We start from the raw sequence: 27796 nt of genomic DNA on the forward strand, positions 1-27796 counted from the left end.
TTGTATATTTTTCTTGATAGCCAGAGATGATGTGTCAGGAGGAAAGGCACTGCTACAAATAGGCCTTTAAAAATGTAGTGGCAAGGGATGCGTGGGTGGCTCAGTTGGTTAAGCGACCGACTTCGGCTCAGGTCATGATCTCACAGTTCATGGGTTCAAGCCCCGTGTCAGGCTCTGTGCTGACAGCTCTGAGCCTGTAGCCTACTTCAGATTCTATCTCCCTTTTTCCCTGCCCCTCCCCCGCCTTCTCATGCTTCATTTGTGTCCCCCCCCCCAAAAAAAATCATTAAAAAAAAAAGTTTAAAAAATGCAGTGGTGAGATGTGAGAATAGGAGATTTGATCTACAGTCCTCTAATTAGGTCTCAGTCTTTTAGTAAGCCTATGCCCCTTGACTGTAAATGTCACAACTGCTTTTCAGGTTTTTTTTCTCCTCTGGGAGAAAATGGGATAGAATGGCTAGAGTGGGATGGAGTTGGGAATTTCTTTCGTTCACATGAAACACTAGTTGGGTATTCTCCTTCCCCAGGTCACTTAGTCTCTGATAATACTCCAGCAGGTTAGAGTCTAGTTAACAAGTTTCCCCTGAGAACAGGCTTTATTTAGAAGAACAAAGTGATCTGGTATATTTCAAAATGTTTCCATTCCCCACCACCTATAAAAAACCCAAAGGACTTTTCTCTGATATTTACTACAGGAATCTGGTCAAGCTCCTGGAGGTAAATCTCAAATACTAAAGGGGCTCCCCATGACTGGGTCCCCCTTGGTTTTTTAACCCTTAGAGTTGTCTGCACTGAGCCTCCGGCAATTCATCAATTACAGTTTAGGTTTTCTACCTCGGCACTTGTTCCCACACTGATTTCTGCTCATTGGTCTCCGCTGTGGTAAGCTATGACACTCACTGTATTCTCTTTCCCTTCCAATTTTGGATCTCTTCTAGATCTAGGAAGAGCTGATTTTTCAGTCTGTTCAACATTTTACTTGTTGACAGGATGGAGTTGTAACTTCTAAGCCAGCTTGTTATATGCAAAATTGGAAACCAAAAGTGGATTATTTGTTTAAATACAAATCCCTGACCACATATCATGTTAAATTAGTCAGAATCCATTATGAATGTATTCCAGAACTATATATATTGTAACTAGCTTTCCAAGTATATTTTATGCACATAGAAGTATGAGAACAGCTGGTATAAATGAACAGTAAAAAAAACAACAACCCACAAAACAAAAACAACAAAAAAAATCAATGGAAGGCCTCTTAGAGGAAGTATTTTCATCTGATCCTGTACTACATTTCCCCCCAAAAGTTAAACATATTAATCTATGTACAGAAAGAAAAACACTATATAAAAGTATAATAATTTGGTATAATAGCTATATAACATTCTCAACATGACCTCTAAATTATGTAATACTAATCTTATTATTACCTTTCTGGCCAAGTAGGAAAATATGTATATATATATATATATATATATATATATATATATGCGCCATATATATGGCATCTGAGTTCTGAAAATCTGGACTTGTGTACTGGCATTGTGCTTCATAATAATTCCAAGTTTATACTTAGAAAAGTCACATATACTTTATCTTTCCCTTCATAGCAGGACAATGATAACTCCTCTCTCAGTGACTGTCATGAAGTTAAAAGCCTGAGACGTAACAGTCCTCACTAAAAGGCAAAGGGTTATGCAAATCTCAAAGTGTTCCTCGTCTACCTTAAAATCTCCTGACTGCATTTTCAAATATCATCATCTATTCCCTCTTACTCTACACGAGGCCCCCAAATTTTCTTTTACTTCCTTCAATAAACTAGGCTTACTCATGAAGTTGAATTGTTTTTACATGCTCTTCCTTCCTCTCTTCAACCTTACTTTGTCTAGACACAGAGCACAGACACACTCTACACACACATCACACAAACTTGTCCAGAAATAGGAACAGATATACATACCTTGTAAATGCCTACTCATCACATAGATCTTATTACCTCAATTATTATTTTGCAAAATAAGCCTGTTTTAGACATGAGTATTAACAGAGAAGAGCAGGGTCCTCTCAAAGATCTCTGTGCTTTTCCTTCATCGTATTTGCGAGACAGGTAATTAGAAGGTTAACTATGTAATGTGATACTATTGAGCTCTTCAACTAAATTTCTGAGATCAATGAGAGCTGCAACCAGGTCAGTTTGTTCACATTCTCTCCCTAGCATCCAGAACAATATCTATACATACTGACTGTTCAATAAATAAATTAAATGTCAGGATCAATATAACATTGTATCATCACAGTAGTATCCAATTCCATGGCGGAAAACCACAACTTCACAAAATAAAGATTTTTTTTATTGCCAGTTCTGTTTAGATTAAGGGAAAAACAAAATAATAAACCCTACTCTGCAGACCTGAAAAATGAGAATTTGAATTAAAAAACTTACATGAATAATGAATATATTACTTCCTTGCCTAGAGTGTTAATAAATACTTCATAATTATTAACAGGTTTCATGTTAGGGGTCCTCGGTATCAACCCCAAGCTCAGATATTCACAAAAAAGGACTCACAGGAATTAGCATATAGTCATATTCACTGCAGTGAAAGGTTAAGATTTATTATAGTGGAAGAATACAAAATAAAATCAACAAAGAGAAAAGGGATCTGCAATCAGGTTGAGGAAACTAGATGCAAAGGTCAAAGAGTGACTCCCAGTGGAGTCACACAAGATCCACTTAATTCCTTCAACAGTGAGCTGTAACAACACCCAAAAAAGCTGACTAAAGATTTAGTGTCCAGGGTGTGTACGGAGGGCCAATCATGTAGATTCCCTCTGTCTAACACATAACCAAAATTCCAGACTCTCAGAAGAAAGACAGGTGTTCCGCATGAACCACATTGTTTGGATAAAGAGTTTAGGTACAGTGAGCCACTCTTATCAGTTATGGAATTGTGGGAACACTCCTAAAATCCAAGTTCCCATACACCAATCCTTTCTAAGGTTAGTAATCTTGGGTCTGCTATATGTTAACTGATTTCTGCACAGGTTCATCACCTATGCAAAACAAATAACAACCAAGTCATGTTGTTCATTGGATTTTACTCACAAAGACAATGATCTACCACAAAGAATAAATCTGAAGTTGTTATAATTGACAAAGCACTGATTGTACAAAGTAGTCACATGGGACCAAGCCTCCTATGTATCTAAGAGAAATTAATGAGGGACTAAGGTTGGGAACCCAATAAATAGTAAGCTATACTTAATATATTAATGACTAACACATCCTAAAATCATGGAAATCAAGGACAAATGCTTAAATATAACATTTTATAATTTGTGAGTATGAATTTATATATATGAATAGTATTTCTGGCATTACAGATAAAATTAACTTTATTTTGAATGCTTGAGAGTAGCTATCAAGACTATAAGTGTATCATTTTAGCTATAATCTTCATAAATAAAGCTTTCTAAAGGAATAGAATACTATTTTATGCCTACTTGCTTCCATAACTGTATTAAGAAACTTTTCAATGTGTTTTTTTCCAATTATGTAATATTAATCATAATTTCATTCAATCAAATCCTACTTAGTACACAGAAAATGCAACGCCCTTAATTGCATGTGATCTAGCATTGACAAATTATCATCGTATTTATAGAATAGTTTTTCCTTCAAAGAACTTTTTCACTTGTGTGCAGACTCCAAATTTTCCTACTAAGATTAACTCTGCTTGAAGAGTTCACTTTTCTTGTCAGATAATAACAACCAACTAACAACTTCTAAAAAGTGTGCAGATCGACCAGAAGAGGAAACAAAACTATTCATCCTTGTAGCATAACTAGGATAAAAAGTAGACTACAGACTGTGAAATATACAAAAGTGGGAAAATCAACATCTGCAACCTCCTACCCATCCAAGAATGGGAAGTAAGGGTGGAGACCATGGAAAAGGAGTGGAAGAGAAATTCTAGCAGTGGTGAAATGCAAAACAGAAAAATCACGCAAAGAAAGAAAATATCTCACCTGAATTAGGAAATATTGACAATAGGTCTAAGAATTGGTGGATAAGACAAGTGGCTGCTGGCCAGTATAAAATAAGAGGCCTAAAAGTATACAGGAACCAACATAGCAGTCTCGAGGATGCACTACTCTGGGAAATGAGGCGACACAGGAGAGCTAGACAGTACTTAGGGGCTTGTTGATATAGTGAAGGGAGAAGCAAGTCATGAGAAGGAAGGAACGAAGGAAGGAAGGAGAAAACTGCTGTGTTCAACCTATTCCACTTTATAAAGAGAAAAGGGTACCTGAGTTAAAAAAAAAAAAATTAAAAACTAGTAGGCTAGGTGTGCCTGGCTGGCTCAGTCAGTAGATCATGAGACTCTTGATGTCGGATTGTAGGTTCCAGCCCCACATTGGGGTGTAGAGATTACTTAAACATAACGTAACATAACATAACATAACATAACATAACATAACATAACATAACATAAAAAAACTATTAGGATAACCATCACTCTCACATACACACTATTATTTCCAGTGTAGAAAAGAAAAAAAATTAAAGCAGCAAATAGCAAGCAGTATCCATGCGATGCTACTATAAAAAGAAAACAAACACACAAAAAAGAAAACCAAAAGTGCATGATCCTTCAACTGATGAAAAATTTACCTAAGAAAACAACCATGAAGAGAAAAATAAAACACAGTATTCCAACTGTAGCAAGCATCATTAAGTAAGCATTTGAGGATATTAAAAAAACAAACACTTACATTAGAAATTCAAAAACTCAAAAGAGAAATAAAAACAGGAAGATGTTAGGTGAGAGTCGACCAAAAAATCAACAGAAGGAATAAACAAGACTACACAAAACAAAGCAGAATCCTTGAAGAACTGAGCACTGTATTGCAAGGTGCTCAAAGAACAGAGTTGACTGAAAATGTAATAAAGGACACCACTGAAAAGAATTTAAAACAGGTAAGAGAACAAAAACAACATAAAAGTGAAAAAGGCATGATATCAAAGTTGGACTAAAAAGATAGGATGAGAGACACTGATTTTATGGTGGTAGAAGGCAAGCAGCAATTTCAGCACATGAAAAGAGAACACCTCAGACCCTGGGAGGTACGGGAAAAGGAGAGACATGATCTTTTGCCTTTAAGAACCACACTTGGAGACTTCCTCGAAATAAAAAAAACACACCCAAGTGCAGCTCTCCAAAAACCATTCAAGCACCCTTAAATTACCCAATTGCTGGACCTGCCATCTTCTACCAGTGGGCTCTGAACTAACCTTGCCATTCTTCTGAAGCTTAAGGAATTTATGGGGAACAAAAATGGCTACTTGGCTTCCATACAAAACATCAATCAACCTTTCTAGATATTTTTCTCAGCCCATTCCCACGGCTATTGCTTCCTGGGAGTAGACAAGGGATATCATGTTAATGGCATGGGCAAATAAGACAAGTGAGACTATCCTCAGGTGCTGCCTAGTATCATGCACACAATTTAACCATGCAAACCAGTTGGGTGAAGTCTACCAACCAGTCAAAAGAGGACATCGGAGGCACTGTCAACCAGTGCCCCTTAAATCACGTAGGTCCTACTGGGGAACCTCAATAATTATAAACAACATTTCTTAGGGGCACAATATGCACTCCCGTGTTCCTCATGTGAAAGTCTAATACTACCTTGTCATCAGTACCATGGTAAACTGTACCTAAGGATAGATAAGAGACTATCCAGTGCTTAGTGTTTAAGAAAGCATAAAGCTTCAGCTCCAACAATAAGAAGAAGAAAAGGCATCCAAATTAGTAAGGAAAGAGTAAAATTGTCACTATTTGCAGATGACATGATGCTATTCATAGTAAACCCTAAATAAAGACTCCATAAACAAATACGTGAAGTCCCAGCATACAAAATTAATAAACAAAAATCAGTTGCACTTCTATACACTATTAATAAAGTAGCAGAAAGAGAAATTAATAAGACAATTACATTTACAAACTGCACCCAAACAAATAAAATATCTAGGAATAAACTAAGGAGGTAAAAGACCTGTATTCTGAAATTTATAAAACACTGATGAAAGAAAATGAAAGTGACACAAACAGATGGCAAGATGTACCATGCTCGTGGACTAGAAGAATTAACACCGTTAAGACCTCCATACTACCCGAAGCACTCTATGGATTCAATGCAATCCCAATCAAAATTCAATAGTATTTTTCGCAGAACTAGAACAAATAATCCTAAAATCTGTATGGAACCACTAAAGACCCCAAGTAGCCAAAGCAGAGAAAGAAGAACAAAACTTGGAGGTATCATAACTGAGAATTCAACATCTACTACAAAGCTAGAGTAATCAGAGATGCCTGGGTGGCTCAGTAAGTTGAGCATCCGACTTCAGCTCAGGTCATAATCTCGCATTCAAGGGTTGTAGCCCCGTGTTGGATTCTGCAGACAGCTCAGAGCCTGGAGCCTGTTTTGGGTTCTGTGTCTCCCTCTCTCTCTGTCCCTCCCCTACTCATGCTCTGTCTCTCAAAAAATAAAATGTCAAAAAAAAAGCTATAGTAATCAAAATAATATTGTACTAGCATAAAAATAGGAATACAGATCCATGGAAAAGAAGAGACAACCCAGAAATAAACTTGCATGTATAGGGTCAGTTCATCTACAACAAAGGAGACAAGAATGTACAAAGGGGAAGAAACCATCTCTACATTCTGAAGAAGCTGGACCACTTTCTTACACCTATACAAAAATAAGCTCAAAATGGACTAAAGGCTTAACGTAAAACCTGAAACCATAAAATCCCTTAAGATTACGTAGGCAGTAATTGGTCTTAGCAGTGTTTCTTTGCATCTGTCTCCTGAGGCAGGGGAAACAAAAGCAAAAAGAAACAATTTGCACTGCATCAAAATAAAAAGCTTTTAACACAGTGAAGAAAATCATCAACAAAACAATGTAACAAAGTGAAAAGAACAAGGTATTTATGAAACATGTATCTGATAAGGGGTTAATATCCAAAATATATAAAGAACCCTTACAACTCAACATCAAGAAAACAAAATAATCTAATTAAAAATGGGCAGAGGATGTAAACAGTCATTTCTGCAAAGAAGATGTAAGATGGCCGACAGACACAGGAAAAAAATGCTCATCATCAGGAAAATGCAAATCCAGATCACAATAAGACATCACCTCACACCAGTCAGAATGGCTAGAACTAAGAAGACAACAAATAACAAATGTTGCTGAAAACGTATAGACTACTGGTGGGAATATAAATTGGTGCAACCACTGAAGAAAATAGTACTGAGGTTCCTCAAAATATTAAAAATAGAAATACCATATGACCTAGTAATTTCTCTTCAGGATATTCAGCCAAAAAAAACCAGAAAACACAAATTTGAAAAGTTATACACACCCCTATGTTCACTGTAGCATTATTTCCAGTAGCCAAGATATGAAAGCAACCCTGACATCCACTGATAGCTAACTGGATAAAGAAAATGTGGTATATACACAATGGAATATTATTACTCAGCCTTAAAAAAAGAAAAAAAATCTTGCCATTTATGACAACAGGGTAGACCTAGAGGATATTATGTTAAATGAAATAGACAAAGAAAGACACCGTATCATTTCACTTCTATGTGGAATCTAAAAAAGCAAAACAAACAAGCAAGCAAACAAACAACAGAAAGAGACTCATAAAAACAGAGAACAAACTGGTGTTTGCCAGAGGGGAGAGGGTTGAAAGGGGTGGTGAAATAGGTAAAAAGGAGTAAGACGTACGAACTTCCGGTTACAAAATAAAGAAGTCACAAGAATAAGAAGTACAGGGAATACAGTCAAAACGTCATAACATTGTAGAGTGGCAGATGATAACTACATTTATCATGGTGAACATTTTGTAATGAACACAATGTATATAAATGTCCAATCACTGTTATATATCTGAGACTAATATAATATTGTATGTTAAGGATACTTCCATTTCAAATTTTTGATGAAGTTGAAAAAAAAAATAAGAACCAAAACACATTTTGGAGACAAATGCAAAATTTCAATATGGACAGTATAAGAATATATCATTGAATTAATGTTAATTCACTTAAAAATGATAATGGTATTCTAATTATGTAAGGCAGTCCTTTTCTGAAAAGTTGCATACTAAAGTATTCAGTGGTGATATTTCACAATGTCTAAAAATTATAGATATATTTGGTGTTATTTTTTATCTGTATTTAAAAACGTGTAAAAGGAAATGTGGCAAAATGTTAATAATTAGTGAATATTGGTAAAAAGTAGACTGATGTCCTTGTACTACTGTTTCAATTACTGGTAGGTTTGAAATTTAAATTATGGGGGGACTAAAAGCAGACTTAAAAACAACGAAATGGAACACGGAAACAATATGGAAAATACAAAGCGCTCCACGAATGTTACAATGTCACACTGAGTTCATTGAAAATACTAAAATAGTTGAAATTACCCAATCTGAGGAAGAGACACCTAGCAAGAAATTTCATACAATGAGTAAGTTATATATATGCCTTCACTTAAAAAAAAATTAAACTAGACGGAGCTCATCAAGAAGTGAGATCATTATTTATATTACACTGGTCATGGATTCAATCAAGCCTGAAACAGTTCTCAGGTAACACTCAAGCCAGGCAAAGAATGTGTGTGTCAATGCATGAGAGTTTGCCAGTCTTTGACAAAGAAGTGAAATACTCTGTTCAGGTAATCAAGCATATGAGGAATACTGAATTCTTAAGTATTAAGAATTAAGTCATAGAGAAATATTATCTAAAGCAAAGAGGAAATGAGAAGGTTGTAGTCCCCAAACCATTTATAAAGAACTTATATGTGCATTAAGCTATGTACAAGGGTAATTTTATTTTTATGCAATTTTCACCTTCTGTGCTCACTTTAGAATCTAATCTCCTAAGAAATATAAGCTCACTGTAGTAAAACCAAAGGCTGATGATGAGCTCCTTTCACAGTTTTCACCAGCCATCTCTAAACTGCCAGTCCTTGCTAGGAGATGGCTACTCTGAATCAAAGCTTTTCATGATCTAATGAATTTAAGAAATGCTGGCTTATGGATCCCTGCCCTAAAAGATTAATAATCTTAGAAGGCAACGCAAAAGCAAAATACAAAGTACAGTTCACAGGGTAAAGGCAATGGTGAACATGTACACTAAGGAAAACATTAAACTCTAACAGCTCTGGAGTTCCAAACCTCATTCCTGACAGGTATAAGCTGCGTGACTTTGGATAAATTACATAACCTCTTAGTTTTGATGTTCTCATCTATACAATGGTTATTTCTTCAGGAGTACCTTCCTGAGTAGTGAGAATGACATGAGATACTATATAAATGACTTCACATGGGACCCCAATAGTTTATACATAATTAATTATTATACCTAGAGGAGGAAGGATGTTATCCAGGTAATATTCATGTGTCAATATCATAATTTATTCACATTCCTCTTTAAAATACCTGTATAATTACTAATCTTTTTCATTTATAGAAATCCAGTAACATACTAATCTCCAACACATCACCAAAACTTTGGTTACACATGCACCCTGCTTGATTCTACATGACTTTTTAATTTTCCTTTACTTGATTTTTTTCCTACATCTATTGATCCATAATAATCTTAGAAAAAGATATTTTGTTCTTAGAATTTTTAGTGAATTCTGGAAGAGATGAGTAACGTTGTGGTAGAATACACCTAAAAGACTTAGCAATTATGGGAAATGCTCCCTAGAGTACAATATGATAAAGGAAGTTTGGAGTAAACACCTAGAGGAAGTGAGAATTGTACTGAGCAGTCTTTTTTAGAAATATTTTTTTTTTTAACGTTTATTTATTTTTGAGACAGAGAGAGACAGAGCATGAACAGGGGAGGGGCAGAGAGAGAGCGGGACACAGAATCGGAAGCAGGCTCCAGGCTCTGAGCCATCAGCCCAGAGCCCCATGCGGGGCTCAAACTCACGGACCGCGAGATCGTGACCCGGGATGAAGTCGGACGCTTAACCGACTGAGCCACCCAGGCGCCCCTGTACTGAGCAGTCTTAATTAACAACTTCATTTGCCCAAGGAGTTTGATGTTAGAACTGAGGAAGGTGAGAATTGAATTCTGAAATTTGTGAGTAAACTAACTGTAAAAGAAAAGCAGAATGATTTGGTAAGAAAGTTTACAAGGAAGCCAATAGCTCATTTACCAGCCTTTCAGTAGAAAAGCAACTGGAAAATCTGAGTTAACTCTGGAAGAAAATTTCACTTTTTCTTAAAATAAAGACGGCAAAAACATCTCACAGAAGACAGCACTAAGAGTTTTAAATTATAGCTATGAAAAAAATTGTAGCTATAAACTTTTCAATGATTTGATAGAATTATAAAAATTATAGTAGTATTATTAAAATGGTCCAAAATTACAATGACACAGAAGGATCCAGGAAAATTTAATTCATGTTAAAAAAAAAAATGGCTACTGATGATAGGCTGCCTTTCTCAATGAATCTACATATTTTTTGTGGCTTAATTTATAATAAAGAAACATAATTTGAATAATTTTTCTTGAAAATTTTATTTGAAACTGTATTTCATCATAGTTGTCACCCTGGAATCTCTTTGGCCCACGCTGCCCATTATTATATGGGTTACAGTTAGTACTCTGTTGGCTCAATAGAAATCACAGACCACTGCTAAACCACAATTACTTAACGGATCTTTCTTTGAGGTTTATATACTATCCTGTAGTATAAATTTGTTATCCTCATCCACCAAAGTCCAAAGTATCCCTCTACCAGCTCACTTCATTTTTTTCCTCTCCAGCTCCATGATCACCCTGAGTAATTTCAAATACATGTTTATAACATAGATATTACCATAGCCTTATAGCTCCTCAAATGTCTCTACAAGATCAATAATAATCTACATTATATTTCACCAGTTTACTTATTAAATAAAACCTTCTATAACTACTTCCTAACTTTCAATCCCATCCCACTTTTACACAAAACTTTCCACTCTTGTGAAATTTAGCTAAGTTTATCAGGGGACTCCAGTTTCCTCTGACCCATCACCCAACACTGAACCCAGAGTTTTATGTTTCAAATACACTCTTCCTAGCACTCGGAAATCATCTGCCTAATCCAGTTCACACCATAAACCAAACATGCCAACTTATAAGAAGAGTGTTCTTCTTCCTTGATTGCTGAGTATTGATTAGGGGAAAAAAGTCATTAATTTCTACAGATTCTTCACTAAGAATTTGGATATTATAGTTTCAAAAGGATTCTCAATGCTACATGGTCATTCAGTTAGTTAACCTCCATATTCTTTTTTTTTTTTAATTTTTTTTTTTTCAACGTTTATTTATTTTTGGGACAGAGAGAGACAGAGCATGAATGGGGGAGGGGCAGAGAGAGAGGGAGACACAGAATCGGAAACAGGCTCCAGGCTCTGAGCCATCAGCCCAGAGCCTGACGCGGGGCTCGAACCCACGGACCGCGAGATCGTGACCTGGCTGAAGTCGGACGCTCAACCGACTGCGCCACCCAGGCGCCCCATTTAACCTCCATATTCTTGATGCTCCTCAATGAAAGTAAATAAACAAAAGGTATGAATCATGTACCTGCTTCTTACCTTCCCTTTCTCTACTGGCTGCACACTAGAATCACCCAGAGATCGTGTTTTTTAAAGTGGCAATGCCTCAGTCCCATCCCAAAACAATTACATCAGAATTCTAGGGGAAGAAAAAAGAATTCTGGATATGGGAACCATGTCTGCTGTTTACTTTCTATTTGCCTCTAAACCTTCACCTATTTTTAATTCTCTAAAAATCCCACCCCTTCCTTGATCCACAAATTGTCTTAACTTTTCTAATAACTTCAATATTTTTCTCTTATATAATCTAAAACTTTTCTAAAATGTTACAGTTTATTACAAAATAGGCTGTAATACACAGGTTATTTTGGCCTATGTGTCATTAAAAAATGAAGGTTCCATATTCGATAATTCATTTAAAAACATAATGCAGTAAGTAAAATAATACCTAAAGGATATAGCATTTAACAGTATGTTATAGTTTATGTCATCAGAATACATGCAATTTTATATAACTATAAAGTAAAATACTTGGATAACAAAGTCTTTCTAGGTCACAGTTACAAAAAAACATAATGATAAATTAAATATATTTCTTCTTAATAGTGACAAATATAGGAAATCAATATATTTACTTTTTAAGAGCGAATTATTTCCCTGAAATATACAGTATTGTAGGATGCCAGAAGACACGTATTTTTAGTGAAAAATTAAATATTACACCAAAATGCCAGTTAAGGTGGTGTTTTTGTCTGAGTAGGATCTTACGGCATCCTTGAAGGTAAAGAAACCTTTATCCAAATGTGCTAGCCCAAATGTGACAACACTGTTAATGCCAACTTGAATACTGGTCCTCATATACGATAGGAGAAGAACCCAGAATCATCTGCAATGCTGTTTTTCAAAATACTTTGCTCACCTTCTTCTCTACCCGCTTTCAGACATGCCCCCAACATACAGTCTTTATCGGGTCATAGGGTCATAATAAGATCCTTCTAGAAATTTTTTTTTTATTTTGAAAGCCGAGAGAGAGAGAGAGAGAGAGAGAGAGAGAGAGAAAGAAAGAGACAGAGGGAGGGAGACAGAGGGAGGGAGAGGGAGAAAGCAGGTGAGGGGCAGAGAGAGGGAGAGGAGAATCCCAAGCAGGGTCCATGCTCTCAGCGCAGCCCATGTCTCGAGACATGGGACTCAATCCCACAAACTGAGATCATGACCGGAGCCAGAATCAAGAATTAGACACTTAACCAACTGAGCCACCCAGGTGACCCAATCCTTCTAGAGAATTCTGAGACACCGAAATTCCCTTTCTGCAAACTAGTCTGAATGAATTAAACTTTTTTCCATTGACCCACGTTACTAACAACTTCAGTTTGCAATCGAATTCACAATTATTTAAAATCTAAAAGTCTACACATAAATATACAACATGAAGAGTGAAGATGTGGAGACACCGCATAAAAAAGTGTTTGTTCTTGAGAAGAACAAGTGTTCAGCCAAGAAGAAATAGATAATCTGAATTGTCCTTAACCACTGAGGAAATGAAATAATGCAATTTAAAATCACAAGGCCAAAATGGTTTTACTGAAGGATTCTATCAAATATTTAAAGAAGAATTAACACTAGCTAACACTATCTTCTAAAACTGTGTAATTTTACACAATCTCTTCCAGAAAGTAAATGAGGAGAAAACATTTTCCAAATCATTTTATGAGGCCAGTATTAGCCTGATACCAAACTAGACTAAAAAGAGTATAAAAAATAAAGAAGTATAGATCAATATCTATCATAAACTTAGATGCTTATTTGTAATGGATTTTTATTAGCAAATAGAATCCAGCAATACATAAAAAGAATACACCATAACCCAGTAGGATTTATTCCAAAATGGAAGGTTGGTTCAACATACAAAAATCAATTACCATAAGGTACCATATTAAGCACCTAAAGATGAAAAATCCTATCATTCATGCCAAAAAAAATTTTGATAAAATTCAACACCCATTCATGATCAGAATTCTCAGCAAACTCATAGAGAACTTGCTTAAGTTGATAAAGAACATCTTTAAAAATCTTACAGCTAGTGGGGCACCTGGATGCCTCAGTGGGTTAAGCACCCGACTTCAGCTCAGGCCATTATCTCAGAGTTCCTGGGTCTGAGACCCGCATCTGGCTCTGTGCTAAAGGCTCAGAGCCTGGAGCCTGCTTCAGATTCTGTCTCCCTCACTCTCTGCCCTTCCCTCACTTGCACTCTGTCTCTCAAAATAAGTAAACATTAAAAGAAATTTACAGCTAGTATCATCATTAATAATGAAAGACTACATAATTTCTTCCAAAGATCAGATTAAAATGTAAAACATAAAACTATAAAACTTTTAGAAAACAACATAAGAGAAAAATTTAGGGATACAGTGCTAGGCAAAGAGTTCACCTGGATAACAAAAGTAAATTATAAACCAAGAAACTGGTAAAATGGACTCATTAAATAAATATCTGCAAAAGATATGTTATGAACATGAAAAGATAAGCCATAGACTAGGAGAAAATATTTGGAAGCTACATGTCTGACAAAGGACTAGTATCTACAATACATAAGGAACTCTCAAAACTCAGTAAAAAATCCAATTAAAACGTGGGCAAAAGGCAGGAACAGATAGTTCATCAAAGACATGATATACAGACAACAAATAAGCAGATGAAAAGACGTTCAACCCTATGCCATAAGGAAAATGCAAAATAAAACCACAATGAGGTATCACTACATACTTGTCAAATGGCTAAAACAGTGATAAATGCTGGTGAAGATATGGAAAACTACATCAGGCATACACTGCTAGAGGAAATGTAAAATGATACAGCCACTCTGGAAAACATTTTGGCAGTTTCTCATAAAGCAAAACATGCAACTACCAAACAACCTAGCCATATCCCAGAGAAATGAAACCTTAGGTTCATAGAAAAATCCACACCAAAATGTTCACAAAAGTTGTATTTTTAATAGCCATAAACCAGAAACAATCCAGATGTCCTGTAACAGATGGATGGTTAACAAACTGCAGGACATTCACCCCATGAAAGTTTACTCAGTAATAAAAAGAATGATGACTATTGATAAATGCAACAACTTGGATGGATGCTGAGGGGATTATGGCAAATTATAAAACACCAAACCCAAAAAATCATCAAGAGTAGGATTCCACCCACATCACATTATTAAAACAACAAAATGGAGTACAAATGCAGGATGTGGGAGTGGAATGGGAATGGGTGCATGGATGTGGCTATAAAGGGCAAGAGGAGGGATTCTTATGGTAATGGAACTGTTGTATACCTTCTATACAATACCTTCTATATCATATGTTGTATACCTTCTATATCAATACCAATACTCTACTTTTGACATTGTACTACAGTTTTACAAGATGTTACCATTGGGGGACACTGAGCAAAAGGTATATAGGATCTCTCTGCATTATTTCTTACAATTAGATGTGAACCTACATTATCTCAACATTAAAAAAAAAAATTTTAAAGGATGTTGCATACGTATTTGTACTTGTCCAAAATTTTCCTTACTATGTTCCCACTAAAAGATATTTCAATCATTTAAATAATTTACTTCTGGGGCGCCTGGGTGGCTCGGTCAGTTGAGCATCCGACCTCGGCTCAAGTCATGATCTTACGGTCCATGAGTTCAAGCCCCCCGTTGGGCTCTGTGCTGACAGCTAAGAGCCTGGAGCCTGCTTCAGATTCTGTGTCTCCCTCTCTCTGACCCGCCCCCGTTTATGCTCTGTCTCTCTCTGTCTCAAAAATAAACATTAAAAAAATTTTTTTAAATAAATAAATAAATAAATAAATTTATAAATGAATGATTTACTTCTGTTTTATAGAAGAACCTTCTAATCACTGGAAGTAATTAAAAGTAAATGGATTTCTGTAGGTAAAAGTATGACTCTCGATTAAACTGTTAAAATAGAATATGTTTAAGGAGGTTACTTGATTGCCCATAAAATATAATTAGGTAACTTACAGACAATATTCGAAACAAATCTTAGCACACATTTACCTTTATACAGGACATAAAGAAGAAAATATGTTTTATGATTACTCTTGCATTGGTTAATAAGTATTACACACAGTAAAAGAATATTAGCCAAAATTATTTTCTAAAATATACCGATATTGAACTTACCTTGAAGTGCACATTTAGAGCAGACTATAACCTTGAACAGCTGTTGAATTCTATTACATAGATTTACTTAAGTGTAATAAATATACAAGCATGGGAGAGTAGTTTTAAAATTTTTTAGAACACATAAATTACCTGCACACAGAACACTGCCGTTGAGGCTGAAGAGCAGTGAACATAACAATCATAGAATAGTTTCGAGGTGGTGCCTTTATAAATTTTCGGAATTTATCGCCATTCATTCGGAAGATTGAGCGCCTGGAACTCCATTCCATCAGCTGTTCTACTTTTTCAGCTAAAAGATTCTGCAATTAAACACAGGAATTTAAATTTACACAGGGTTAAAGTCCTCCACTATGTATTTCATATATACTGAATTGCATGAGATTCTACCTTACCCCAAAATAATTTCTGTTAAAAGTTTTTCTTTTGGTGAATATATCTATTATTAATTGACTGTATATGCATAAAATATTTCATTTTATTTTCCCTAAAGTTTGCAAAGGTTTATAAAACAGACATAAAAAGTAAAACAGACTACCACTTCCACAAAGATAAAACACACATGCTTTTCCCTAATCTACCACTAAATACAGAAAAACATGCTGTCCATTACATAAAAAGCAAATATAGCAAGGCTCTGAAAAAGGATGTCCAATGTTAAAAAAAGAAGGAAATCCTACTATTTGCAACAACATGGATAAAAATACAGGGTATTACGCCAAGTGAAATAAGCCAGTCATGTAAGAATAAATATGGCATGATTCCACTTGTATGAGGTTCCCAAGATAGTCAAACTCCTAGAAGCAGAGAAAAAACAGTGGTTGCCAGGGGTTAGGGGAGGAAGAAATGGACAATTGTTGCTCAATGGGTATAGTTTCAGTTAAGCAAGATGAGTAAGTTCCTGAGATCTACTGGACCACACAGTATCTATAGTTAACAACTGAGTATTGTGACCTTTAAAATATGCTAAAGAGGACAGATCTCATGTTAAGTGTTCACGCTATCACATACACACACGCAGGCACACATGCAAAGAACACAAGGCAATTTTTGAAGGTGATGCATGTGTTTGGTATTTTGATTGTGGTAATGGAATCACAGATTTGTACATATGTTGAAGTCATCAATATATATATTAAGGGTGTTCAGTGTTTTGTATATCAATGATAACCCAATAAAACTTTTAAGAAAGGAGGAGGAAGAGAGAGGAGAGGCAGGCATCTTACCCTGAGTTAGGGTAAAAGACTTGCTGAACTGCTCTGCACCTACCTGAGGGAGAAAAAAGATAAAAGAAATGGAAGAGAAAAGGGAAGCAGGGGCAGTAACCTGCTCAAAGAGCATCATGCTTAGTTAGTAGTTGGACACAACATTCAGGTAAATGCACAATGGCAGAGTGACAATAACAAAAAAGAAATATAACTAATTACTGGGATAATGTTACTTAAAAAAAAAAAGACAACAAAATTTTACCTTACCAAAAAATACCAGCTGAAATTCATCCTAATCTCAAAACAAGCCAATTATTTGGATTTGATTATATTTGTCTGCAGGCCTTTAATTCCACGTGCAGATAGAACATGAATATATTTCCATAAAAACAATACTCTTGCTAAACTGAAAGTTAAATAAAATTTTAGAAGACACTGCTCTGCTTCATCAATACACACAAAACAGCTAAAAACTGAGCAGAAGGACTTACACGAACTTTTCTTACTTTGAATTCTAAGGAATAAAGTGAGGCTGTTTCCATGTTAAGCATAATTTCCTAGTGTTTGTCTTATAAAAGTTGTCATATATTTAATATGATTTTAACTCTTCAATTGTTTACCCTAACACTCAGTGAGTCAATTTAGCATCTATAAATTCTTCTGAAATAATTTTAAAATAAAGCATTTTATTTATAGGGACTGTGACCCTCTATGTAAAGACAGACCCTCCAACTAGCAAATCAAGCAAAGTCTTAATACACTAATGAGGGCAAAAAGAGCTGGTCTAAAAAACAGCAGTTTGTCTGCAGGTTCCTAGGGTGTTTTAGTATACTTTTCTCAACAAATACACACACACACACACTTTCCTCTTATTATTATTTTTTTATTTATTTATTTATCTTGAGAGGAAGAGAAAGAGAGAACGCACAGCCCAAGAGGGAAGGGGCAGAGCAGAGAGGGAGAGAATCCCAGGCAGGCTGAGCGCTGTCAGTGCAGATCCCGACACGGGGCTTGATCTCATCAGTGAGAGCCTGACCTGAGCCAAAACCAAGAGTCCAGACGCTTAACCGACTGGGCTACTGAGACACTCCCAAACACACACGTTCCTTTTAAATTCTCTAATAATAATTCTATAACAATTAGATTCTATAATCATCTACTTCTATACTACAATAAGTCTATAATAACGTTACTCTATTTTTTCTTGTTAAAAACAATCACATCTTTACACCAATACGTTATCTATCATGACATTAAATAAATTTGAAAAGTAGAAGATTTTGTTTTACTTTCACTTTTTCAGTTATCAAAGAAGCAAGCCAGTTTCAAGCGTGCTGGCAAAAACAAGTATCCTGAGTCAGAAATATACTTTTTTTCTCTGGCAAGGTTTATTTGTTTTCCAGCTTTACTGAAGTATAAGTGACAAAACTGTAAGATACTTAAAGTATACAACATGATGAATGGATATACATATACACTGTGAAAAGATTCCTTCCATCTAGTTAACTGACATATTCATCACCTCACAAAGAATACCTTTTTTTCTTTCCTTTATTTATGGTGGGGGGGAGGGGGTGGGCGAGAACACTTAAGTTCTATAGTCACCATGTTCTACATTAGATCCTCAGACCTTATTCACCTTATATCTAAAAGTTTGTAACCTTTTATCAAGTTTCCTTGTCCCCCTCTACCACCACCCTTTTATGGGCCTGCTCCTGACAACGACTTTTCTGTCCCTACTGTTTCTATGATTTCAAATATATATATATATTTTTAATTCAACATATAAGTGACTCCATTTTATAAACACACATACATCATACTTGTTAATCCATTCTCATGGTACAAAAGGCACCATGAGCTCCATGTTGTCACCCAAGTCTCACCGGGCTGGTGTGGAACAGCCTGGATAGATGATCATTTAGTGGGTTTATGAGAGAGCTGAAGAACTCTAAGGTTAAGAAAACCCAATCTTTTAAAGGTACTGCTGGCAAACATGCCCAACCTCTGCTCTAGAGGTAAAAATGATCTTTATTATCCTGAACAGGAAATAAATCTGTCCTGAAACTTTCCTAAGTCTAGATTTCTAAAGAAATCTAAATTAGGGGCACCTGGGTGGCTCAGTCATTTGAGCATCCGAATGCGGCTCAGGTCATGATCTCGCGGTCCGTGAGTTCGAGCCCCACATAAGGCTCTGTGCTGACAGCTCAGAGCCTCAAGCCTATTTCAGATTCTGTGTCTCCTTCTCTCTGACCCTCCCCCATTCATTCTCTGTCTCTGTCTGTCTCAAAAATAAATAAACGTTAAAAAAAAAAAAGAAATCTAAATTAAAATCAATTTACTATCTTTCAAGGCTGTTTGTACAACAATATCCTTGAAAAGACAGTCCAGCTAATGCCTGGGTTCAGACGTGCAGAAATATGAGAGATCCATGGAGATTTGCCTCCCCAAAATATCAATCAATGCATTCTTTAAATCACATGATTTGAAAACATAATTCCCCCCCCCCCACCCGCCAAAAAAAAAAGAAAAAGAAAAATATCAAGTCAAATACTAAATACAGGTTGTTTATTGACCTTTTAGGAGTTACAAATCTAGTTCTGCTAAATATGCCTAAAAGAGGGTATGGAAATATAATTCAACTTGTCAAGAATAACTACTCTCTGAATGGTGGATATGGGTAGCTGTCCCTCATAGTTTCACAACTGGATTCTGTCACAACATCATAATCAGCTAAGAAAAATGTATCCATATATTCTAAAATATCTTTTGTCCGGATGTATATAGTTAAAAAAAATTTTTTTAAGCCTTCAAGACTTGAAAGGTTAAATACGGCACTCACTTTCCGCAAACATCCACCTACATTAACAGATATTCCACATACACTTTCATTCCATCAAAACACATGTTAAAGAAAAGAAACAGGTAAACAAGCCTGTTATTCATATTTCCCAGTGCTTCCATCTTTCAGATAATATGAAGCTTCTTACTGACAGAGACTAAATAAGTTACATCCACCCTTTAAAAATTATACAAAAAATGTATAATAACTTGGCTAAAGTGGATTCTTTTTTATTATTTAATGTTTACTTATTTTTGAGACAGCGTGAGTAGGGGAGGGGCAGAGAGAGACACACACGCAGAATCCAAAGTAGGCTCCAGGCCCCACGCTGTCAGCACAGAGCCCCACATGGGGCTCAAACTCATGAACTGTGAGTCAGACACCTAACCAACTAAGCCACCCAGGTGCCCCAAATTCCTTTTTTAAAGTACGCTTTTAGTTACTGGGTACTCTTTCAGAATTAAGCAAATATAAATCTATCCTTTTTCTGACTATTCAGATTCTATAATTTGACAGTCACTGTGCTACAGATTTTACGGTACACAGTCACATTCAACACCAATGTTAACATATAACGTTTACACAGTCATGCCTGGAAAAAAGTAAAATTCCAATTTTATGTAGTTTTCCTACTGCAAATAATCAGGAAAATACAGTTTTAGAAGAAAATACCCATCAGTTCCATCAGGGTACATCAGCCTGATAGACTAACTACAGTTGACCCTCTACAACACACATTTTCAAGTGTGTGGGTCCAATGAGATATGAACTTTTTTCAATAAACATGCAGGACAGGTGCCTGGGTGGCTCAGGCATTAAGCATTTATCTTCGGCTCAGGTCATGATTTCACTGTTAGTGAGTTCAAGTCCCACATCAGATGAACTCCGAGCCCTGCTCTGGGTGAGCACAAGCCCTACTTCCAGTTAAAAAACAAAACAAAACAAAACAAAACAAAAAACCCACGAGCCCCACTTCGGGGGGAGCCCTGCTTCTCTCTCTCTCTACCCCCTCATTCACTTGCAACCCCACTCTCAAAGGGGTTTATATCTCAAAGGAGATATATTTATCTCTCAAAGAGAAATATAAATATAAATAATATAAATATATAAATATAAACAAATAAGTATATAGGAAATTTTTTGGAGATTTGTTTGAGACAATTTGAAAAACCTGTGTAACTTAGAAATACTGAAAAAGAAAAAAATTTAACATATTATTGTGAAAAAACAGTATTTAATACAACATACAAAATATGTGTTAATTGCTGATGTCATTGTAAGGCTTTAGGGCAAAGGAAGGATATTAGTAGTTAAGTTCTGGGGACTCAAAAGTGATACTTGGATTTTCAACTGCATGGGAGTCGCCACCCCTAACTCCTGCATTCTTCAAGGGTCAACTACATTGGTATTTTTGTTCCTACCGTGCTTAAAAGCAGGGTATCAGTGTGGACTGCTAATGCTGCCTGCAATGTATTCATGTACTTGAGTGTCACCACACCTTTACCAGATTAGGGTACTCATGTTCATTCATATTCTCTCTACTAACTTAAGTAAAAACGGTATCTCATTGTTTTAATTTGCACTGCGATTTGCTGGCAAAACTGAACAATTTTCTACAATTCTGCATACCTGTTCTATGTTCCTAGTTACCTCATGACCTTTATCTGTCATCTATTCACAAACACAATTTTATAGAAGACATGAAAATATATGGAATAAACCCCTTTCCATACGGATTCAAATTAAAACAGCACTAGGATAAGATTTTATCACTTCTAAATTATGTTAATTTTGCTTACAGGGTGAGCACTAGCCAAAGTAATATTTTAAAAGAATGTATTTGAGGGCACTTGGGTGGCTCAGTCATTAAGCATCTGACTTTGGCTCAAGTCATGATTTCACGGTTCGTGCATTCAAGTCCCACTTCGGGTGATCTCGTGCCCACACTGGGTGATGATGAGCCCCACATCAGGTGAGCCCCGCTTCTCTCTCTGTCCCTCACTCACATTTGCTCTGTCTCTCTCAAATAATTAATTAAAGTATTTGATTATACTTTGTGAATTATTTCTCTTTAAAAAGTTTCAATTTACACTGTGAAAAATCTCAGTCCTTTAAAATCTGAAAAAACAAATCCATGTTCTGGCGCCACAACGAATAACAAATGATGGTGCCATTAAGAAGTCTCCCTCCTCTTCTAATATCCTAACCGTTGGATTACTCAAACAAGTTTCTCTCTTAATGTGATGATTCAAACCAAACAGAGTAAAATCCACTGGTAAAATTTTCTTATGCATTTCAAGTACCAAACAACTTTTAATGTTTTCTTCTAAAATATAAGCATAAGGGGTGACTGAAGTGTTCTCTCTCATGAATGTGGTGACGGAAACAAAACTAGGCTTTTGCCAAAACCCATAGAAATATACAACCCAAAAATGAATTTTAAGTATTTTTTAAAAATCAACCAGGATGGGGTGGGGGGTTCTGAAATGAAATATAAACTTTAAAAAACAAAGCTCACTGTATTACAAATCAATCATATACACCTACTTTGGAAAACAGTATTTGACCGGATACTCTTAAAGCTAAAGAGAAAAGAACTGTATATAAATCCCATACTCTAGTTTGTTGTTTTATTTCTCACAAAATTAGCAATTGTGTTACTTTATGAGTATACTAGAGTTGAAGAAAAAATTAAATATATATAATTATCAGATTTATTATTTTCAAAACAAAAGAACTTACAAGTAAGGAAAAGGGAAAACAAGGAACAATGCTATGGTATTAAACAGGAGTTAGAGGCATCCATATTAAGTATGGCTTTTAAAACAGATAAACACATACATACACATATGTACAAGTATACAGACACACACATATGTATGGATTACTATAAATATATTTCCTAACTATGTTCAATGAGAAGGCTGAGGAACAAGAACATCCCAACAGCACACATAGCACTGAGATCTTAGTTTCTAAACAACATTCTCTATTAAAAAGAACCAAGGTTTGGGGCGCCTGGGTGGCGCAGTCGGTTAAGCGTCCGACTTCAGCCAGGTCACGATCTCGCGGTCCGTGAGTTCGAGCCCCGCGTCAGGCTCTGGGCTGATGGCTCGGAGCCTGGAGCCTGTTTCCGATTCTGTGTCTCCCTCTCTCTCTGCTCCTCCCCCATTCATGCTCTGTCTCTCTCTGTCCCAAAAATAAATAAACATTGAAAAAAAAAAAAAAAAAAGAACCAAGGTTTCTTAGAGCAGCAACTGATTAAAAGGCTGAGACAGAGAAAAACAACATGAGACTAGAGTATCTTGTGGTACCAGAAAGTAAACAAGTGCTCAAGAAAGGCATGTCAAAGGGCATAGGAACCAACTAGAAAAAGCTCCCAATAACCAAAGCTGTAAAGTTTAAGCAACAATAAAAATGACCATAGTACTGAATTTTAAACCAAATACTAAGAGGAAAAAAAAAAGTCTATGAGTCCATACTTACATGTAAATTACTGAATGAGAAAACAAATAGGAGAGGGGCACCTGGGTGGCTGAGTAGGTTAAGCATCCCACTCTAGGTTTCAGCTCAGGACACGATCTCACAGTTTCCCGAGTTCAAGCCCCATGCCTCACTCACAGCGCAGAGCCTGCTTGGGATTCTCTCTCTCTCCCTCACTTGTGCTGCCTCTTTCTCAAAATAAGTAAACTTAAAAATATGTTTAAAACAACCAACAAATACAAATAGGAGAAAGGGATTACTCTTCCTCAGAGAAGAATTCCAAATAATAAATGGAGAAGTATTAGGGGTAAGAGGAATACCACAGTAAGTAACATCAATGGGTTCTAAGCTTAGTTAGGAGGTACAATTTTGAAGAGAAGCAGAATATTTGCATAGTCTCAAAGTATCTTCCTAAAAATGTTTATTAATTATCAATAGAAAAATAGTACTGTGATAGTGAAGCAACCTAGCCGATACCTTTCCCAAGTAGTCAATGTTAACAATACGGTAATAAGAGATGAACATCATGTATTCCTTGATACTGAGAAGAGCATATTATTCTTGCCAGAAACACATGACCTCAATCTAATCATGAAAAAAAAAAACATCATACAAGCCCACACTAGTAACATTCTACAAAATAACTGACCAGTCCTTCCAAGGTGTCAAGTTCATGAAAATAAGCAACCACAGAGGAACTGTCATAGAATGCAGAAGACGAAAGAGAATGACAACTAAATACAATGTGAAACTCTGGAATGGATTCTGGAACAGGATGGAGACATTTGTGAAATAACTAGTGATATGTGAATAATATCTATAGGCTAGTTAATAATATTGAGCCAAAGTTAACATCTCATTTTTGGTAACCGTATGTATTGTTAACTCTGGGAGACACTGAGTGAAAGGTGTATGGGACCAGTGTACAATTTCTGCAACATTTCTATAAATTTAAAATTACAGGTGACCCTTGAAAAACCCTGGGGTTAATGCCCCTGACCCCCCATGCAGCTGAAAATCCGCCAATAACTTTTAACTCCCCCAATAGTTAACTACTAATGGCCTACTGTTGACTGGAAGCCTGACTGAAACTATGAATAGTCTATTAACAAATATTTTGTACATTATCTGTATTAGACACTGTATTCTTACAAACAAGTAGCTAGAGAAAAGTAAATGTTAATTAAGTTATAAAAAAGAGAAAACATATTTACAGTACTATACTATAAAAAATCCACATATAAGGGGACCTGCAGTGATAAAACCAATGTTGTTCAAAGGTAAACCATATGTCAAAATAAAAAAAAAAAAGACATGCATAAGTATATGATATAAATATACATTAGGTCTCTCAAGTTTTTAATATGCACAAGTTTTACCTATTGGTTAGTCTAAGTTGGAATGGAAGCTTCTGTGCTCTAAGTTCAGAGAAAAATTACATTTAAGTGTTGCTTGATACTGGCACATTTTTAAAATGAATAATTATTTCTATTTTTTGAAAATATTAGGATCAGGATCGTGAAGGTGAGAAAAAAGGCAAAACTCTTCCTTAAGTCCACAGATTTTGATAGACTCATTGCCTAGTACGCAGGATGCCTCCTGAAGCATGCCCTGAAAAACTGAAGCACAACTCCAAAGGTGCATCTATTTACACATGAGAAGCATTCTGTATTTCAAAAAATATTTACTAACTATCTCCTATGTGCCAGGCACTGAATTAGGACCTGAGAATAGAAGAGTAAATATGATATAGTCCCTTCCATCATTGACTTTATAGAGTGATATTTCTGAAACTTTAATAGTGCTCTGATCCCTCTTTGAAGAAAAGGAATTCTTGCAGCCCCTTATCCCAAGTGTCTTAATTATTTTTATTGTGATGCTATTCCCATATGTAGAAATAGAATAGGTATAAACTTAGGCTTCGGTATTTAGATGTGCAACTTCTTTTGATATGGATATGAATCTTTTATTTTAATTCCAGTATGGTTAACAGTGTTATTGTAGTTTCAGGTGTACAAAATAGTGATTCAATGCAAATTGGTGCAGCCACTCTGGAAAGCAGTGTGGAGGTTCCTCAGAAAATTAAAAAAAGACCTACCCTATGACCCAGCAATAGCACTGCTAGGAATTTACCCAAGGGATACAGGAGTGCTGATGCATAGGGGCGCTTGTACCCCAATGTTCATAGCAGCACTCTCAACAATAGCCAAATGATGGAAAGAGCCTAAATGTCCATCAACTGATGAATGGATAAAGAAATTGCGGTTTATATACACAATGGAGTACTAACTGGCAATGAGAAAGAACGAAATATGGCCCTTTGTAGCAACGTGGATGGAACTGGAGAGTGTGATGCTAAGTGAAATAAGCCATAGAGAGAAAGACAGATACCATATGTTTTCACTCTTATGTGGATCCTGAGAAACTTAACAGAAACCCATGGGGGAGGGGAAGGAAAAAAAAAATGAGGTTAGAGTGGGAGAGAGCCAAAGCATAAGAGACTCTTAAAAACTGAGAACAGGGGCGCCTGGGTGGCGCAGTCGGTTAAGCATCCGACTTCAGCCAGGTCACGATCTCGCGGTCTGTGAGTTCGAGCCCCGCGTCAGGCTCTGGGCTGATGGCTCAGAGCCTGGAGCCTGTTTCTGATTCTGTGTCTCCCTCTCTCTCTGCCCCTCCCCTGTTCATGCTCTGTCTCTCTCTGTTCCAAAAATAAATAAACGTTGAAAAAAAAAAACAAAAAAACTGAGAACAAACTGAGGGTTGATGGGTAGTGGGAGGGAGGGGAGGGTGGGTGATGGGTATTGAGGAGGGCACCTTTTGGGATGAGCAGTGTGTTGTATGGACACCAATTTGACAATAAATTTCATATATTGAAAAAAATTTTAAAAAATAAAAAAATAAAAAATAAAAATAAAAAAATAAAAAAATAGTGATTCAACAATTCAACGATGTATAGATGTATATATGTATATATACATATATATACACACACCCTACTTCATCCTTTTATCAATCGATGGACACCTGGACTGCTTCCATAATTTGACTACCTAAATAATGCTGCAATAAACATAGAGGTGCGTGTATCCCTTTGAATTAGTGTTTTTGTACTTTTTAGGTAAACACCCAGCAGTGTAATTACTGGATCATAGGGTAGTTCTATTTTTAACTTTCTGAGGATCCTCCATACTGTTTTTCCAGAGTGGCTGCACCAGTTTGCACTTCCACCCACAGTGCACGAGGGTTCTTTTTTCTCCACATCCTTGCCAATACTACTGCACAGCAAAGGAAACAAATCAACAAAACTAAAAGGCAACCTACTGAATGGGAGAAGATATTTGCAAATATTTCTGTATGTTAGGTCATTTAATTTTATTCTATTTTCTATCCATAAGAAGCAAGTGATCAGTTTTTATATCCCCTACTGAAAGCATCTTTTCCTTGTTTAAAAGTCAACAATCCCAAAGTCAAAGGCACCTGAAATTACTCTAAAATATATAGTTTTGACTCATTTCTGAATTCTCTCATCTGTGTACACTAGAAAAACACAAGGAAATGTTAGAAGGCATACAAATAACTACATTAACAACATAAATGACCTTTATAAACAAAGGGGGAAAAAAACTAAGCCAAATTAAAATTTTTGCCTTCCCACCTCACTAATGTCAACAGAGACAATGACTTTTAACTACATTCATTACAGAAATCATAATAATTCATTTATTTTTTAAATGTAGCATCCTCATCTGTACCGTAATATGAGGCTCAAAATCAATGGAAAGGGACAAATATTAAGTATTTCCAATGTGCCAGGCAACATACTAGGCATGCCTCATTTTACAATGTGTCAGGTGCCATACCAACAACCCATTCTACCGAAAAAGTTTGGGTTTGGTGAACCTCAATTACTTGAGATCAAATTAGTAAGTAGTTAAAAGGGATTCAAACTTGGCTTCTCTATCATTAATGCCTATGCTATTATCTCTATGTAATGGGATGTGTGTGTGTATGTATGTTATACAGATATATACATGTATGTGTATGATATATATGTAAACACATACACATTCTTTTTTTTGTTTTTAAAATGGAACTATTTAAACAAAATTAGACATTTCTACCCAGTGACAGTTTATTGTAAAACTTCCTCCAATTTAATTCCCTGACTAGGTTTAGAAAGTAATTCTTTGTAAGCATGTATGATATATGGCAAAATCAAGCCTAGATAAACAATTACTGTGTAGTTTCCAACTGCTTAAAGTTTTTTAGTTAATACAGAAAAATGTATTTTAAAAGTGCCAATATACTAACAACACACTTGAGCTTAAGAGCAAAAATGCTGACTATTAAAAGTAAACTTAGCTGGCGCCTGGGTGGCTCAGTCGGTTAAGGGTTCAACTTCAGCTCAGGTCATGATCTCACCATTTCAAGCCCCA

General features: G+C 35.9%; 1 protein-coding gene across 8 annotated transcripts in view; it reads right to left on the minus strand.

The window, feature by feature from the left end:
- Positions 1-27796, minus strand: part of TUSC3 (tumor suppressor candidate 3) — a 305682-nt gene that overhangs the window by 157924 nt on the left and 119962 nt on the right. For all 8 annotated transcript variants that reach the window (XM_086703305.1, XM_086703302.1, XM_086703299.1 and 5 more), the window contains exon 2: positions 15960-16129. In XM_086703305.1, coding sequence (XP_086559431.1) covers positions 15960-16099 — 140 coding nt within the window. In that variant the 5' untranslated portion in view covers positions 16100-16129. The remainder of the gene's footprint in view (positions 1-15959; positions 16130-27796) is intronic.

The sequence above is a fragment of the Puma concolor genome, chromosome B1 (assembly GCF_028749965.1).
Source record: "Puma concolor isolate L17-30 chromosome B1, mPumCon1.1.hap2, whole genome shotgun sequence".
Classification (NCBI taxonomy): Eukaryota; Metazoa; Chordata; class Mammalia; order Carnivora; family Felidae; genus Puma; species Puma concolor.